Consider the following 17,721-nt stretch of genomic DNA (forward strand, 5'->3'; position numbering starts at 1 on the left):
TCTTTTCCTCTTTTGATTATGTTGGCTACTAGGGAACAGTTATTTGATTTTTTTTTGTGATTTGAAATTCTTTTTGGTTCAAGTTGTAATTGTTTTATTAAAAAAAATTAAACAATGAAATTTTTAGAAACCAAATCACAGGGTTGAAACAAATGATTATAGCCCACCTCAAAGATAAATTCTTAAACATAGTTTTTACAAAAGAATGAAAATTATTTTAAAAACATACTGAAACAAGAAGTTTCCAAAGCCTGCTCTCTTAACAGTTGCTAAGCAGATGCTACCAAGGAACCATTTCTTCCAATGCACTGGACTTCATGCCTCCATTTCCATAACATTCAATTTTCAAAGCAATTGAAATGGCTTTTCTTCTCTCTTTCATTTAAACAGTGAGAAAAATAGGTATTAAAAGAGACCCCATGGGGTGATCAAATCTATCCTTCTGCCTCAAAGCAAGACCACCCCAGAGCAAAGTTGCGAATCTCACCAAAGCAACTTTGTAGGCAATTTATGGTAATGCGTTAACTCTTCTGGCTCCTAAAGTGGTATTTAGCAGATTATTGCTTCAAAGCCCTGTGTATGTTCTTAGTGGCCTCCAGTCCTTAATATTACCTCCGTGAGTGCCCTTGCTTTCTGGAGCCACAGAGCTAGAAGGGGGACTCTGGAAATCGAGCCTACACACTTGCCATCACTGTCTTCAGCTTAGAGTTTAGCAGTGGCAAGTGACACTTTCTGTGTCTTCACTTGGGCCGGTGGTGCACTCATTTCACAGCATTTTCCTTTCAGTGCTTAGAAGGGTAGTGTCCAGGTGGAAAGCTCTAACTGCCTCCTCCAGATAAGCAAGAGGTGAGTTATTTTGCTAATTGGCTAGAAGTTAGAAGGCATGTTTTAAAGACTCCTGTTCACTCTCTTAAGTGCAGAGGATCGAATTCCTTAGGATAACCTCTGCCCGTCTTTTGATACCAAATATTAGGGGGAGAATGAAGTAGACCCGAAAGACTTGTAGCGTGACTAAAAGGGTGTATCATTTCATGACAAAAGAAATCCTTCATTTATTCCAAAATGGACTTCATTTTCTATTGCTCATTGTATATGCGAACAGAAACCTGGGTTCTGGAAAGGATCCTAAGAAATGTGGTCCACAGTGAATCATCTGGCTGGGAGAAACAGGGTCCTGAATCTGTGGTAACTTTTCGTTTACATTTTCACCAATTTCCTAGTGAAAAAGCAACTACATAGTTCATGCGTATATTTCCCAGGCTGGTTCACATAACTGCATAATAAAAATTAAATTTGGAGTTTTAAAAATTAATAACAGTATCAAGACATTTTGAGGGTGAGATTTTATTTTTACCTCAAAATTTTGTGTCATTTTACTGCTGATACCTGCTTATCATTATTACCAAAGGCATTGATACTAATTTTTCACTCCAGATTATTCATTTTGAATATATTTATAAAGTCACTGATTATATAATTTGTGTAACTTGCAGTAATGTTCTGTTAAATATTGTGAAACATTTTCTTATTGTCTGGTTCCACAAGTCAAAAGGAAATAGTTATGTACAGGGGTGCCAGGAAAAGATGAAATAATTATACAGAACAGCTTGGACATGCACGTGTAAAATGCAACCAGCCTTTATGATAATTAAGCAAGGCACTCTACCTGTTTCATGGATGGATAGAAGATTTAAATATGCAGCTCTGCAAATGGCTTTGTTACGGAAGATTTTTTAAATGAAACATAAGAGGAACAGGCATAAAAAGAGAGTCTAAAATTAAAAAGGCCATAGTATGTAATAGCTATTAGTGATGCAGTTGTCTGTTAGGCACTGGGCACCCAGTGAAGATACAGCACTGGGCATTATGATTTTAATTGTGAATTTCCTTTGTTAGAATTGCAATGGACAGTAATTGGGAAACAATTAGTTTAGGGTTTTCAAGTCTTTGAAACTATTCTGTTTTCCAGAAAACTTACTTTATGGCGTTCTAATTCCTGTTTGTCAGCTGGCAGTGGCTGTCTTATCACAGATGCAATCACCTGTGACAATGTGACTTTCTTAACTTAAGCAATCTGATCTCGGGGTAATAACTAATGTTGAATGACTGCACTGTTGCTCACCTGGATCATAAAAGGAGCAACAGTGTCCAGTTTGGATGCCGAGCCTGAAAAGCTTCAAAACAATTTGGCCAATGAAAAATGACAGTCACGTTCAAAATGTTTTGTAGGTGAAAACAGCTACTATTGCCACTGAGAGGAATGGGAAACCAGAGAACAATACCATGAACATTAATGCTTCCATTTATGATGAGATTCAGCAGGAAATGAAGCGCGCTAAAGTGTCCCAAGCACTGTTTGCAAAGGTTGCAGCAACCAAAAGCCAGGTAAGAACCTTGGTGAGGCACTGAGAATGTTGATCTGCGATGCCTGTGAAAATTTCATTCAGAGGGGTGTCTGTTTGCAATGTGGACCTGCATTGCATCACTGAGAGGGCAAGGTCTCCAGGATCCTTGACAGAGCTCTGTGATGAAACAAAGTGTCGTTCAGATTCAGGGAGTAGATAAGTGGTTTTGTTTCCTCCCAACACCCACTCTCCAGACCAGGGACTTCTCAGGAAATCTCGGGTCAGTTAATAGTTGTTTTCAGAAGAGTATGGTAATGTATAGGCAGTTTCTCAACGTGGTCTTTTGTACTGGTACAAGTAACTTGAATTACTATTGTTTCATTATTGTTCAGATGACCTTAATTTCCATCCTAAAAGACTACGAACGTAATAGTTTCTTCTGTTCCAACTCAGGCATCCACAACTATTAGGTACACTTACTAAAACAAACTGGCGCGCCCGCCACACGTATCTTTGCACATTAATGACCTTAGTTTTTCCAGAGATGCACGATATATAAGCCATACAAATTGAATTACAGTTAGAAAACCTGTCCAAATCTGATGAATTATAAATGAATAGACTTGAATCGGAAAAGTTACAAGTCCCTACCAAACAAGATAAAAACATAACAAAGGAGAGATAATGCAGTCCTTTATCAGTGTAATGTTCATATATTGAAAATTTATGCTCATCAAAAGCAGCAGGGTCATCTGTAGGAACAAATTTATAGTTACTTATAAACCCTCGTTCAAAACCAAGAATACTTTTTAAAGGACCAGAAGAATACTAAACTGTCTTCCCCTTCCAACAATAGTTGGTAACATTATCAAGGTGGGAATTTAGAGGCAGTCAAGGGCTCAGGTGAGATTTTAACAACTTGCGATTTTAAACAAATATATTTTCCCTATCATTAATGAACTCTCCTTTATAAAAGAGCCTGGCTGCCGTCAACTTCTGATAAAAATAGTTCTGAGAGTATTTACAATATGCTGCATTTACTATACCATACTTTTTTAAAAACTCTTCCTAAAATTTTTCTCTACCGGCGTTAATGGTGGTGCTTGGTAGGGGTTTTGCTTTAGAAAAGGTTGTTCTTAAGTTATAGGCTGGATGAAATACTTAAGGGATATCTTGGAAATGTTATATAAAAATGATTAAGCTCAAGCTGTGGACTGTAAAAATTATAGCTTTATAGGCCACATGCCTGCCTACCCTTCAATCACTGTCAAAGTGATAATTTCTACAATAATATGTTTCTTTTATTGTGAGATTCTAAACATCAAGTGCTGTTTAAACATTAAACTGAATTGTTTATGTTAGTGCTGTACTCAGCGTGTCATACATCAGGCCACCGTAATCTCTCATGGAATGTAAAATTCTGTCATGAATCATGGCTTGTATATCGGAAATTACTGTAATTTTGATTGGAAATTACAGGGCTCTTGAAATGTTTCTAATTATGATAGAATGTTAGAGCCGCTTCAAACCTGTGTGCTTCTTCAGATGTCTTCATTTACATGCCAAGACTATGCATTAAGGAGAAATGTCCTGCTCTCACTTTGCCCCTCACCCACCCACCCTGCACATTCTTGTTTTGGCTATTTAGTCTAATTATGATGAGGATCTCGTATTCAAATGTATATTATCTTGCCTTTCTTTCTGATCCTGCATCTTTTCTGACCTGTCCAATTAAATTTATCAAGAGTAACAGACTGTATTGTTACAGAGCCAAACACTTTCTCCAAATCCCAGAAATAGATAAACAGAGAAACTAGACATGTATTATTGTAATAAGGGTCAGCCTTAAAACGAACAAAAATAAATATGAAAACTTTTCGATAACTGTCATTTAGTTGCTTGTCATCTGTCACTTAATCCAATGACATAGTTCCTGCCTCCCCATCTCCTTTCTGACTATAGCATAGCTCCTTTCAGTTAGCAGCCCCTTCGCTACCTTCATTCTTTCTTTCTTTTAAATGATATCCCCAAATCTGCCCACCTGGCCTGAGTTACTGATTTGGGAACTGTTTAGACAGTGGCAACAATTGGTTGGTAATGTCATGTGAATGATGTTCTGGTGGGTTTTTTAAATTTGCTTGCTGTTTGTACCCCTGTCCTACAAAACTCCCCAGGAGTCTCTTTCAGCAGTGTCGACTGGCAGCTTCTATGTCCCTGCCAGGATGGTGTGTTTCCCAGAACCCCTAAAGCTGTAGCTAATCCCCTCATTACTGATTAAGAGAGAATCCAAGGAGCCAGTTGTTGGCAGTGGGGTCAAGCATATTGGTAACTTTCATTCTTTCAGATAGTTATTCCTAACTATTAATACCCTGTAACTTCCTAGCAGAGGATTTTTGTACTTTTCCCTTTGTCATTCAGTTTAGGTGTGAGCACTACCCTCAGTATGAAAATATGTAGAAAGATAGATGATTACTTAAAAATAAGCAGTCCAAAAAGTGTATATGTCACTGAGAGAAGAAGTCAGACTTAACAAGGGAAAGTAGTCACTGTTTAATTTCTGTTCTGCCATGATTTTTGTGAAGGAAACAGAACTAGCAAACAAACCAAAAAAAAAAAAAAAAAAAAGATCTTCAAATCAGACTGACCTTTTCGCGGTCAAAATTTTTAACTTCTAAAAGAGTTATTTACTTCTGAGATGTGTGTGCCCCAGCTTGTCAGTGTGAGGCAGAGGTCACTGAAAATGAAGCGTGTATGAAGAGGGATGAGCTGGAGTCACTTTTATCTCAGCCCGTCTCGCTCCATCTGCTTCTGGTCCTCTGAGTTGGCTTACTGTCCAGCGCCATCTTTGTGCTAGACCCCACTGTGCATTATGTATGACCTACATTTAATTCTCAGAGTAACCTTTGGAGCTAGCCTTGTTTTCCTCATTTTATACACGAGAGTCACCAGACTCACAAATGGTAGAGCCACCCCAGTCTCTCAGTTCTCTTCCTCTGTCCTTCTATTTTAGTATTTCCTCAGGGTTCTAGGAGGAAATACTAAATACCCTGCTCCGGGAAAGAGGAATTAGGGGAACTGGACTAACTGATCGAGGAAACGGCTGGAGCTTTCCTTTCTTCATTGACATTTTCATGGAATACGGGTTCTTATCAGCATAGGGTCCTAGGAATCCAGGCTTTTTCATGTCCAGTCGGGCTGAGGGGAGATACATGGTAGAGGACTCCAAGTAGGCTATGGTCCTGTCTGTATCACGGTGTTATAATATTGAGAAATTATTTAACCTTTTTGAGCCCAAGATTCTTGGGAGAAGATCATATGCTATAATAGATGCAGAAGAGCTTTTAAATTATACAGCACTCTACACAAATGGATAACGTCTTATAATGTGCCAAGCAAGAGGCTCAGACCTCTACACAGAGTGATTTATTTATTATCTCTGTATTTATCTCAAATACTTTTCATTTTAGACTAAAAGGTAAAGCTTTAGGTAGGTATCCTGTGTGGCAGGCAGCATAATCATTTTTTTAAAGTTTCTATAGTCCCAGAATGTTATGAAACCAGACACATCATAGTCGTGCTATGTACTGACTAATGCACGAAGTATTTTCAGTAAAAGAAACCAAGTCTGTGGATTCCACCATTTCACATGTATTCTATCTTCTCTTTGATGAGTAATAGAAATGAGATTGTTTTTAACTCTAATAGAAATGTCTGAATAAAATATGCAAGTAAAAACTGAAGGTAGGCTACTTTTTGTGCTTGGGTAGGAAGGCAGGCTAATGCAAACTTTAAATAAAGATGATCTGCTTAAAACATAATGTGAATAGCTACAAATGAATACACTTTATATTCCGGGTATTCAAATAAGCAGCAGTTTTTCCAAGTGAATCATATTGGAATTTTATCAAACATTTAGTCTGATAACATTCAAATAATTATGAGAGCAGAATTCACTAATTTTACTGTTTAAAAAAAATAGTTGATTTGGGTAATAACCATTACGGTATCAAGGTTCAGTTACTGTTCATTGGTTATAGTGTTTTCATATGGGAGATGGAAATGGAATTTTTTCCTTAATGGTGGCAGATGTTGGAATCTAATTTTATTCCACAGCAAACCTCCTGAGAGCTCTGAGACTTAAGGTGTATGTCCAGCAAGGGGACATTAGCCGCGCCATAGGCCTCGCCTTGTACATCGAATTGTTACATTGATTTTCATGTCTGCAGAGTGGAGCTTGCAGATACGGTAATGTGGGAGTGAAGGGCTTTGACGGAGCGGTGCCGCATCACCACTTGTGTTTAGAAAATGATTTCTCTCTACTGCTTTATTGAACAGGGTATTTCTTTTAGGTAAAGTGACTAGATGATGAAAATTCTATTTGACTGAACATGACTGAATATAATCTTTGGCAGTCTCTACCCCACCAGTCCCCTAGAGTTACAGAACTCTGGATGCTACTACTTCAGCTACTGGATAGGTATGGTTTTAGTGCTTTAAAAAAAAAAAAAAAAAAAAAAAGTGGCTTTTGCCTCTGCAAAGATAGCACAACCAGTGGAAGAGAGCAAATAATTTAAAGCCTTTTGCTTTTTTCCATTCCCCTTTCAGACACTTTTGTCATTGAGATTCAAAGCCTTTAGTGAGAGGGAGAGAAGAGCAGGGGGCAGAAGAGAGAAGGAAGCCTTTGGTGCATCTTTTTGGCCTTTGGGTTTGGAAATTCTGCCATGGTGATTGGAATGTCTTAAATACAAGTAAGATGATACATCACGGATCAGTGGGGCTAGAAATGGGGCAAAAAAATGTAATTTTCATTGCCGGGAACAGGAATGTATCGTGACAAAACCCAGGGAAAAAAAATCACGGAACCATGATTGCACTCTGTACTCCAGCATGTTAGCGAAGGCATCTTTTATTGTTTAGAATTAAATTACACTTCAGGGAAACTACACTTTGAAGCGCTGTGCTGATTCATTCTTTTGGAATATTCATGCAGCAGACTTTGCTGCAACAGGATTTCACCTGTGTAGCCTCCTAGGGAAGACACAGAGGAGACCCCTGCAGATGTGAGAGTCACTGTTTCTGTTATTTCTGGTGCCACCTCCTTTTCTGGGAGTCTGTGGGACAATCTTAACGTAGTGTCCTCATCGCCCCTTCTCGGGCAAATCAAGTTTTCTTCAGGCAGGTTCTGGGGACTCTACACATTTTCCATCTTTACACACTCTCTTTACACACCCTCCATCTAGTGCTTTATTTTATTAAATTTTTTTTTAACTGGGTAGAGGTGACTCTGTGGAGATGCAGCTTAGATTTCCCTGAATTGGCTTCCCTGGGGGAGGAAGGGCCAGAGAAGTACTTTGAGGGGTGAGCAAGGAGAGAAGCAAGACAACCCCACAACCCCGGGTATAACCACGTCAGCAACCTGCCCATATGCACTTTAACACCCATGTGGGAGGCCCCTGTGCTGCATTCTTGAATAAGAAGGATGTGGAGTTCCATCAATCTCTTGTTTTAGGTAGCCAGTGTTGGTAACTACCTCAAAATCTCTTATGTCTTAATACTGGAAATCCATACTGGACTTAATTTTCTAAAATGCAGACCCATCTTTATATTTCCAGTTGGTTCCTAAACAGGACTGTTGAAATCAATGATTTTAAATACACATGTATTGACATACTCTAACAGTTTAAAAGGTACGTAATTGTTACACAGTGTTTTAAGAAAAGCTAGTTAAATTTGTGGATGTGAATATTAGCCTGTCTACATTTTAAAGACAAGCCTATGTTTTATAAATCTAGGGTTTGATCAAGGAGGTCCAGAATTATTAAGTAGAACACTTACTTGCTCGTTATATTTTGGGCTAGAAAATCATGTAAAAGGATGTTTTTCTTTCTATATACTTGATGTTTATCTATTTTAAACAAGTTGAACAGAAGGTTTTCAGTTACCTTATTGCCACTTTCAAATCACTTAAAATTTTCACTCTTTTCCCTTAAATTTAAAATTAATTCCTTAACATCATATAAATACATTTTCTTCATTGACCCACTTAATAAGTTAACTGTTACAAATACAGTCATAATTCATTAAGCCCATTTTCTCCATCTTGAGAAAATGTCTCAAAATTTTAGACAGTATTTGAAAGGAATCAGTTGGTGAATATTGGGCCAGCTCTTTATTATTTTTTTTTAAATTTTTTTCAAAAGGCTTTTGGTTTTCTTTTCTTTTTTTTTAAGATTTTATTTATTTGTTTGACAGAGAGAGATCACAAGTAGGCAGACAGGCGGAGGGAGAGGGAGAAGCAGGCTCTGCTGAGCAGAGAGCCCAATGTGGGGCTCGATCCCAGGACCCTGGGATCATGACCTGAGCCGAAGGCAGACACTTAACCGAATGAGCCACCCAGGCGCCCCTGGGCCATCTGTTTAAAGAGGATCATCATATGAGGAAGTCCAAGGAAGGTTACCACAAGAGTGGGCCACTTGAAAGTATCTCAGCATACACGTTCTAAAGCATGAGTATACCAATTATGCATCTGTAGAATCTGCTTTAATCTGAAACCACGTTTTGTCCTAAAATGTTAGGGTAAAGTTGAAAAGTGTGGACGAAGAATATTCTGTGGAAGTTCATCTTTCTGGAAGCTCTTCCATGATACGATCAGTTTTGACAGGTGACGAGTGAGTTCTTCGGGACAGGCTCAGGCATCCATAGAATGGGAGCAGGGAAGAGAGCAGCAAGCCCGTGGGATTTAACTTTTAACAGCAGTCGGTCCTCAAATGGAATGTAACTTGCCTAAACTTAGCACGTAACTGTTAACACTGATAGAATCCTTCAACAGACTACCAAGTTGAAAGGAAAAGTGTTTTCTCAGAAGTCTCCACAGTTGTCTTTTATGTTTTGGGTAGTAAAGGTAGGTTTTATTTTAGCTTTATCTCCTTTTTTCCTCATATGAGAAATGAAAATAAAGGCCCTGTGAAATGAATGAAGTATGAAAATGCATTTATGTAAAATAACAATAGAAAAATAGATCTGGAAGAAACTGCATCATTAAAATTTCACATCAGTGAAAGGTGCTAAGAGAAGGATGGAAGAAGTTATGTTGCTAATACGAATCTCAGGTGGATTTTTTTCTGCTCTGCCAGAATACCTTCAGTATCTTAAAAAGTAACCTTTAAGATTATTCATTTTTATAAGTATAGTTGTTAAGCTTTTACACATGCGATTCTTTTGCATGACAAAACACTACAGTGTGATAGACCACTCCTGTAAAAATAAATGTATATATTTTAGAGATTAGCAGAAATATAACCATCCTGTAATTTATCATGAAATACCTTGTAAAAATACAAGTTCCATCCTCTGGTGGAGTTGCCATACAATTGTTAAATTGATGAAGTTGTCTTTTTTCTAAGTCTTAATCTACTTCTGTTGTATGTTAATAGAGAATCTGTTCTCCTTTGATTGCTTGATTCAACAGCTCCAGTTGCCTTTGTGTATATTTTTTAACAATTCCCTTTTCAACCAGTATGCTTCAGGAATTGGGCTTAAACACACTGTTTCATAAACTGCCAGCCTCCTCGGCCGCCTCAGTGCCTCTGATTCTGTAAATCAGATCATAGGCAGCATGCTGTCATATAATAAGGTGTCTGATCCTTATTACCAGTTTGTTGATGCACAGACTCCTTCAAATTGACCATTGCAACACATGGTTTCCCCTGAAACTAGCTGTGATAATTAGCGTGGTTCTAATGAGACAGAATGTCACTGATCTTGTGCTGAACTGTCGAGTATCGGTGCTACGGATGGGAACTGTCAGAGCCTGCCATCTGTGACAGCTCTTGGCATATTCCAGTGGCAAGGTAGAGCATGCTCAATAGAGTATTTTCAAACAAATGGCCCTTTTCTTGATGAGGGCTCTGTGTTCTGCTCAACTGGAAGAATGTTTGCCCCAACTTTGGCCTACGCTGCACCCATTCTGAGATCCAAATGCGAATAAAATTTTAAATCTCTGTTCTGTGTTATATAAGAGAAGAATCTTTTGTTTAGCAGGTGAATTTTAAGTGGCATTCCTTCCCCTGATTTTTGACTCTCCCAGTTGCCCCATGTTGTCAGTGAACAGTCAAGCATTTACGATACTCTTCCCAATTTTAAAATTGCCTTGTTTAAAAGAGATTTGCTGGGAGTTGGGATGGCTCTTGGTGATGAAGCAGTCTGATTTGATGGAGAGGAAAGGGGAAACGAAAGAAACAGCCCCGAACGTGTATAGAAATACCCAAGCTGAATAGAAGAATTAAAATGGACAGGACATTTAGGCTCCAGAGAGAAGTAGAGATTTTTTGCTAGAGTAGAAGAAGTCCAGCGCTGCTTATCATTCCAAAATATGCTTTGTTGCTTTTTATTTCCTCCTCTCTGGCAGACCACACAGGGCTTGTTCTGAAGAACATTTTCACTAATCTGATCAGGCAGCCAAATACGCCGGGAAAACTGCTTTAATGATCCCACTAATTACCTCAAGTCAATATGAACTGTATTATTAGACTGAGGGAAAATATTCCATTAGGTCTCCCCCTTGGGAGTTTCTCCGCTTTGTGATGTCACTGAAGCCTTCACCCTCTCGCTTGTAATTAATTTTATTTACACACGCAGGCACGCACAAGGTCACACCTGCACAACCAGCGCTGGCCAGGGAGCTCGTGGCACTCCGGCTTAATCAGATCTGTCATAATTACCATCCTGCATGTTTCTGACACACGCTGTGAAATATTTCAATTTAACTGCCGCTACCAGCACAAGCAGATGTAGTGCGAGTGTGGCTGCATGGGAAATATTATTCCTCAGGATAAACTCTCTCCTCCTCCTTTTTCCTCCCCCCCACCCCTTACAGCTAATGTGGCACAGAAGCTGATGTATCCTGTAAATCTTGAATGCAGCGCTAGATTGATAACAGGCGATTAGACAGTTTAACCACAAACAGCTTGTTCATTTTTCACAAATGAAAACCACATGTGGTGTAACTAAAATTTCAGGCCCTTTTTTTTTTTTTTAGAGTTGGGGTATGTGTGTGCGTTGAAGATGTGCTTAAATAAAAATAAAATGCGATGAAAAGAAGTTAAGTGTCTATAAAAATGGAGAAGTTGCCTAGTCTTTTCCAGGTTATTTTATCAAAATCCTTATCGAATCCCATTTTTGCCACTTTCACCAAAACTCGAATGAGAGAAAGATTCTCCGTTGGACTTTCCGTTATTTTCCGTAAGATTTATTTTGGTTGGGAGAGATAATATCCCTCTGGTCTGTCCCCCCTTTTTTTTTTTTTTTCTTTCAGTGCTAGACCTTTTATTTGAACAGGAGTTCTGAAAGAATATTTTACTGTTGGGCATGTATAGTTTTTTAAAGGTCAGTCTCCCTATTTTTTAAAATGAAAAGTTGTTAGTTTAGGCTTTATGGTTCTATCCCAGACAATTCAAAAACAAAATGGACCCAATCAGGAAATTTATTTTAGAGACGTTTGTTGATATGCAGAATCAATCTGAAAGGTAGAGTTCAAAACAGTGAATTCTGCTTCCATAGAAATTTTGGAGATAACCTGGCAGAAAGTATACGCTTACTGGGTTACCATATAAGGCCAGAGTTATCACCAGTCTCAGAAGAATCCAGCCATAAAGAAATTAAAGTACTGGAGCCATAAGAAGGCAAATAAGCTGGTAGAAAACTAAGATTAAGAGAGGAGAAAGAAATAGGATCAGTGGTGATTTAGAGCTGTACCTCTAGAGAAGGTTCACCACAATCCAGTTTAGCGAACATTTAAAACCATAGCTGTAGCCTAGTTAAATGTCTTTTAATGCCAAATAGAATACACTCCTTTTCTTTTATCTTTATTTTTGTTTTACTACTTCAGTTATGAACCTCTCTTGGGAGCTTCCTAGGATTCTGTGGTGATTCCTGTTAAATGATAAGAGGTGCCATTTCCCATAGACTAGTGGGTTTTTTACCCTGTTCCCTTAGTTTATTCATTTCCCCCCTTCCTTGGTTATTTTCTTACATAAAAAAAAAAAAAAAAAAACAACCAAACAAAAAAAACTTCACTTCCCCAGTTTTTCACCAGAACTTTCTTTCCCTTTACCCTGGCTGTTTTCTCTGTGTTTTGGGTTTGCTCCAGGATATCTTACAGATTTGAAATTTAATATTTTTCTGCCTCTTCATGCTTTCTTCTAGCTGCAATATCACTTTAAAGAAAAAAAAGTTGTTTGCCTTTTCGTTAGAACCCTTCTCCCATCTCAGATGCTAAGCAGTTCACACAGTTAATACCAAATTATTAGGTCAGTTGCTTCTAACATTGTTCATCTGCCTCTATAGTCATTTTGCAAGATGCAGATATTGTGGAAGATTTGATTCAACCCCCACCTCAGCGATCTGTCACAACACTATTTCCTGTTGAATACAGATGTCCCCTCAGAATCCTTCTTAACACAAAGGTGAAGGCACCGGTCACTGATCATTAGCTCAGCCGACCGCTGCTTCAGTCACTTGTATTTTAGGATTCCCAAGAAGAGGTTTGATATACAAAGCATAGGTGTATGGGGATGAGTCCAAGAAATAAGAAAAGTGGAGGTAAAAAAAAAACCCAAAAAACCCTATACCTTATGATGTCATTGCTACTGCCTTTGCTTTAATGACCTGGAAGTTTTTGCACAGCTACTTCAAGATATGTTAGTGATAAGCCAGCATGCAAATTGAATCACTTCTTGCAGTCATTGGTAGAGCTCACCGCAGAAAGGAAACTTAACTTATTCCTTAGCAAGTCAAAGATTTCATTAACATTCTGAAAAATCATCCACTAGTTTTCCATGTTCGCAAACTTTTGTTTTTGTATGTTAGAATTTCTTTGTTCCCAGCACACCTGTTGATATAAAAGGGAACAGGAAGGAGAGGAAAAAAAAAAAGAGTTACTGTTTAGGGATTGCCATGGTATGTACAGAGTCTGATAATATTCAATATTTTGAGTATGAGGGAAGAGCATATCTTTTCATTTCATTAAATTTAATTAGACTACAAGAATCCCATTGTTCAAAAAAAGATTATCATTTTCTTTATGGACCCCGCTGGATCCCTGTCTAATAAAAGGACAGTTTTCATGTATCTGGTAACAAATCATAGTTGAAGATCCAGGAGAAAGTAGTTCAGGAAACTTTATCCTGCCCAACTCAGTCCACTTCCTTAGCACTGTGCAGTTGTTCTTCTGCAATGTTCTTGGATCCTCATGAAAATGTACAGGAAGGAGAATTGGCTATTTGCCATTTTCTTTTGGACCCGCCGTTTGCATTTTTCGTTGTTGAAATCATCAATATCATTTACAGTGTAGCTCACCTTTGTATTCCGAAGCTGACAGGAATGGGAGGGCATGTTCCTGAATGTGTGTCAGATAAAAAATAAGGTAATGGTAGCTAATTGACAAACTCACAGATGGTTTATATAACAATTTGGACATAAACTTCATCTTTCAGAGAAAGCATTGAGGATTGCAAAGAGTGGTGATCCCAGTTCCACCGCTCTCATGCTGTGTAGCCCCAGGCAAGTCGTTTAACATCTCAGGCTCTGCACTTCCCCTTCAGGAAGGTAAAATAGGTTGGGTCAGGTTATGTCTAATGTCCCTTGCAGTTCCAGGTTCTGTGAGTTTGCTGCTGAAACAGGTGTACAAGTGTGAAAGGATGCTATTTTGATTGAAGGTACCAACGACAGGTGTGTTAGTCTGAAAATGAGTCACAGAGGAGGCAAGGTTTTGAATAATGAAAGGGCTTAGTTTGGGGGTTTGGACAGACCAAGTGCTATTTTGGGGTCTGTAGCCAAAAAGCATTCATAGGTGGGATATAGTGGGGAGAACTGATTGGGATCCAGTGTATAAACTTCATGTTATATAGTGTGAGATGAGCTGAAGGTTGATATAAATGCGTCTGAGACTGGTTATTACACACCTGGATGACCTCTCTCTCATTATCAAGGACCTAGCAGAACCAGTACAGTGTAGAGATGAGATGAGCTCCATTTAGTTGGGGAAAGGGCTCGGCTGAATATGCGGTGGGGCGGTGGTTGCCACAAACAGTGTGACTTGAAGGGTTGCTAAAGGGTCTCCACCTTAAACACATTCTTCTGTTTTTTTAACTGATACCTGAAATTCTACCTTTAACATTTCACTATTTTTGGACTGGTATAAGTCTTGGGAAGGATAACACTTTAAAGAGAAAATAATAATTCTCGGTCCATGAGAAATCCCAGGTTTGGAAGAGGTTAGTGAAATAAGAAAAACGAGGCAGGGAATGACAGCTCAGTTGAAGGAATATCCTGAACCCCATATTTGCAAGTTCATAAATTGGTACCTGTAGCATTTAATAGCTGCTGAGGACTGCCCATTCCCAAATGTCTCCTTTAAATGTTTACCCATTTACTAATGGTACCAATACGAGTGCTACTTGTTAGGGTGCTACTTGGCTGGTTCATTGATGGAGTATTTGGTGGTTTAAATGAAATGCAGATTAGCTAAAAATAAATTACTTTCAATAAGGTCAAGGAAGTGAAGGCTGTGAATAAAATATACATTCACAAACAGACAAATGCTATTAGGAAATCCAGCTCAGTCCAATCCAAGCTGTTACTGTCTAAATTGCCTTCTTTCTTCCTGGCTTGCAATTAATTTTTGCTTGTGTGTTTGGAGATTGGGGGAAGGGTAATAGCCTAATGGGTAATGATTTTATTTTAGTATTTTGATTAAAGAGACTAAATAACTTGGACCCTGGATAACCATAAGGACTAAAGCCTTATCCATCAAGCTTAATTTCTAGACAGAAAGTTGCATTATATTTCTGGATAAATTTAGCTTTGTGTTACCTATAATATATAGTGAGGAGATGGTTGTGTGGGAGTTATTTTCTACCTATGCCCCCCCCCTTACCATCTTCCTATTCACTTTTTTTCCTTTCTTTAACCCTCTACTTGACTAGACTCCTTCTGTCCTGTCCTCAAATCTTAAAGGCAAATACTTTAAAACCATTTGCACTTTGAAAAGTGGTGCTGAGAGCAAGGACCATTATTTGATTACCTCTGGTTTCCTAACCTTTGCATAGCTCCCCACACCCCATGGCGTGCCCAGGTCACTGTTCTGTTCCTTTCCCTGCTGCCATCCTCTGTCTGCTCTGCTACCTTATCCCCTTCTGTTTGCGAAACCCAGGTGTCTTTGGAAAACCTCGTTAGTGTTCCTTTTCTGACAGAATTTCTCAAAGGATAATCTGCTAATCTTGTCTACCTTTACAGTTACTTGGATGGTATGAAGTTAACTAAATTAGAATATGGTTGCTTTATTCATGGTTGTAAACCCATTTTCTGAGTTTATAATAAGACCAGGGAAAAACAGTGCGGTCCATATGTGCTAGTTCAATTGTTAATCAAAAATGTTTAAGCTGTCAAACTATTGTTTTATGAATGAATTCTCCTCTAGCACTGAAATAAATAAGTCAAATAAAAGTCTTCCCCCATTTTCGCCAACTCGAGGATTGGGTAAGGGTGGGCATTCTTATCAACCATGGCACTATTGAGATGCCCTGATGGAAACCTGGGGCTCCTCAGGGCACAGTCTGGGAACCATCGTACTAGTGATTAACTATTTTCCTCCAGCCCATCCCTAACAGGCATGGTCCTTTAGTGGCAAACAACAACAACAAAAACAAAAAACAAAAAACAAAACCACCAAAAAACCCAGGAAATCTGTTTCATGAATCCATAAATACCAAAGTTTCCTAAACTACTTGGGGCTTATATAAGATAGTTCTAGAAAAATATTCGAAATATATGTGTGTATATACACACATGCATGTGGGGTGGTGGGAGTTCCTAACCTGTGGCCCACCTTCCCCCAAGGGGTCCATGAATTTGGATAGAAAAAGAAATCTTTATTTTCATTAACATGTTACTGAAATTTGACATTTTATTCAATTATCAATATGGACAGTAAATCATAGTAGTATTAACATTAGGTATGAATTTGTCACCAGTAAAAATCACAAATATTTTCACATCACATTACGTTATTGCAGATATCTCAAAATATTATCTTTGCTCATCACTATAAAATTACAGTAGTTATCAGATCTGTTGTTAGAGCTCGTTATTTAGTGTGTTAATAAAGAAGCATTTATATTACTATAGCACAAATTTTTGATAGCTGTATTTCAGCATAATTGGTTGTCTTCATAATCTTATGTATTTTATTTCAGGCACATAAAAACATTGTTCTGGAAAGGCATCATCTGTGGGCTTTACCAGCTTGCCAGAAGGGTCGATGGCACAAAAGAAATGAGATCAATGATTAGATCAATTAGATGTGGGGGGAAAAATTACATATTTTTTCTAGTACATTAGCGGAACAATTCTTGAATTTACCAGGGAAATGTTTGTTATTACTTTATAGTATGCTTATTTTTCAAATGCCTTTCACTTCAGAGCACGTAAGCAAGGGTTAGAGTCATTGCAGTAACATTTAAAACAGCCGCAAAACCAGAAAGCTTATCGGCAGCCTTTTCTCCAACATTCTGATGCCGCATACGGTGCAGGACTTTGTGAGAGAGGGAGGGCCTTTGCCCTTCGACTAGAGACTTTGTGTCAGGGAGCCTCACCTTTAATATCAGTTTCCATCTGAAGTGTAAGCTGTTCTTCCCTCACTGGACTCTAAGTGCTGGCAGAAATGACTCCCTATTATCTCTGTCCCCACATTGGGTGGCACATAGATGGCACTTAATAATTATTTGTAGAAGGAAAAATGATTCAGAAGCATATTTCATCTGCTGTCAGTTTTGCCCTCGCAAAACTCAGCACATTCCTGGACACCTGGGTGGTTCAGTCCTTAAGCGTCTGCCTTCGGCCCAGGTCATGGTCCCAGGGTCCTGGGATCGAGCCCCACATCAGGCTCCCTGCTTCTCTCTCCCTCTCCCACTCCCCCTGCTGGTGTTCCCTCTCTGGCTGTCTCTCTCTGTCAAATAAATAAATAAAATCTTAAAAAAAAAAAAAAAACCCAAAAAACTCAGTACATTTCTAAGGGAGTCCGGGTGGGAAGATGGAGAGCTCTCCTGTGCTCAGAAAGACAGAGTAGGGGCAGACTCCTGTCCTCTTCCTCCCGGGGCGCTCCCATAGCCTGCCTTCCCCAGGTATGAAACAGGATCAGTGGTCATGAGGAGTGACTGATATGGCCTGTACAGAGAGCCCAGCCTCCCTTATCTCCCTTTATTGGTAAAATTATAACCCAGCCATTGTCACTGGGATCCACATGATGCTTCTAGAAATATTTATGCGTTCTTTTTTTGAAGTGTCCTTGTGAAGAGATTTGAGTCCCTCAGTTAAGCCA

At 38.7% G+C, this 17,721-nt stretch overlaps 1 protein-coding gene across 3 annotated transcripts in view; it reads left to right on the forward strand.

The window, feature by feature from the left end:
- SATB1 (SATB homeobox 1) overlaps positions 1-17,721 on the forward strand; it is a 78,348-nt gene that overhangs the window by 45,554 nt on the left and 15,073 nt on the right. For all 3 annotated transcript variants that reach the window (XM_034993965.1, XM_034993972.1, XM_034993982.1), the window contains one exon: positions 2,230-2,385. In XM_034993965.1, the coding sequence (XP_034849856.1) occupies positions 2,230-2,385 (156 nt within the window). The remainder of the gene's footprint in view (positions 1-2,229; positions 2,386-17,721) is intronic.

The sequence above is a fragment of the Mirounga leonina genome, unplaced genomic scaffold (assembly GCF_011800145.1).
Source record: "Mirounga leonina isolate KUSES-001 unplaced genomic scaffold, KU_Mleo_1.0 Mir_115, whole genome shotgun sequence".
Classification (NCBI taxonomy): Eukaryota; Metazoa; Chordata; class Mammalia; order Carnivora; family Phocidae; genus Mirounga; species Mirounga leonina.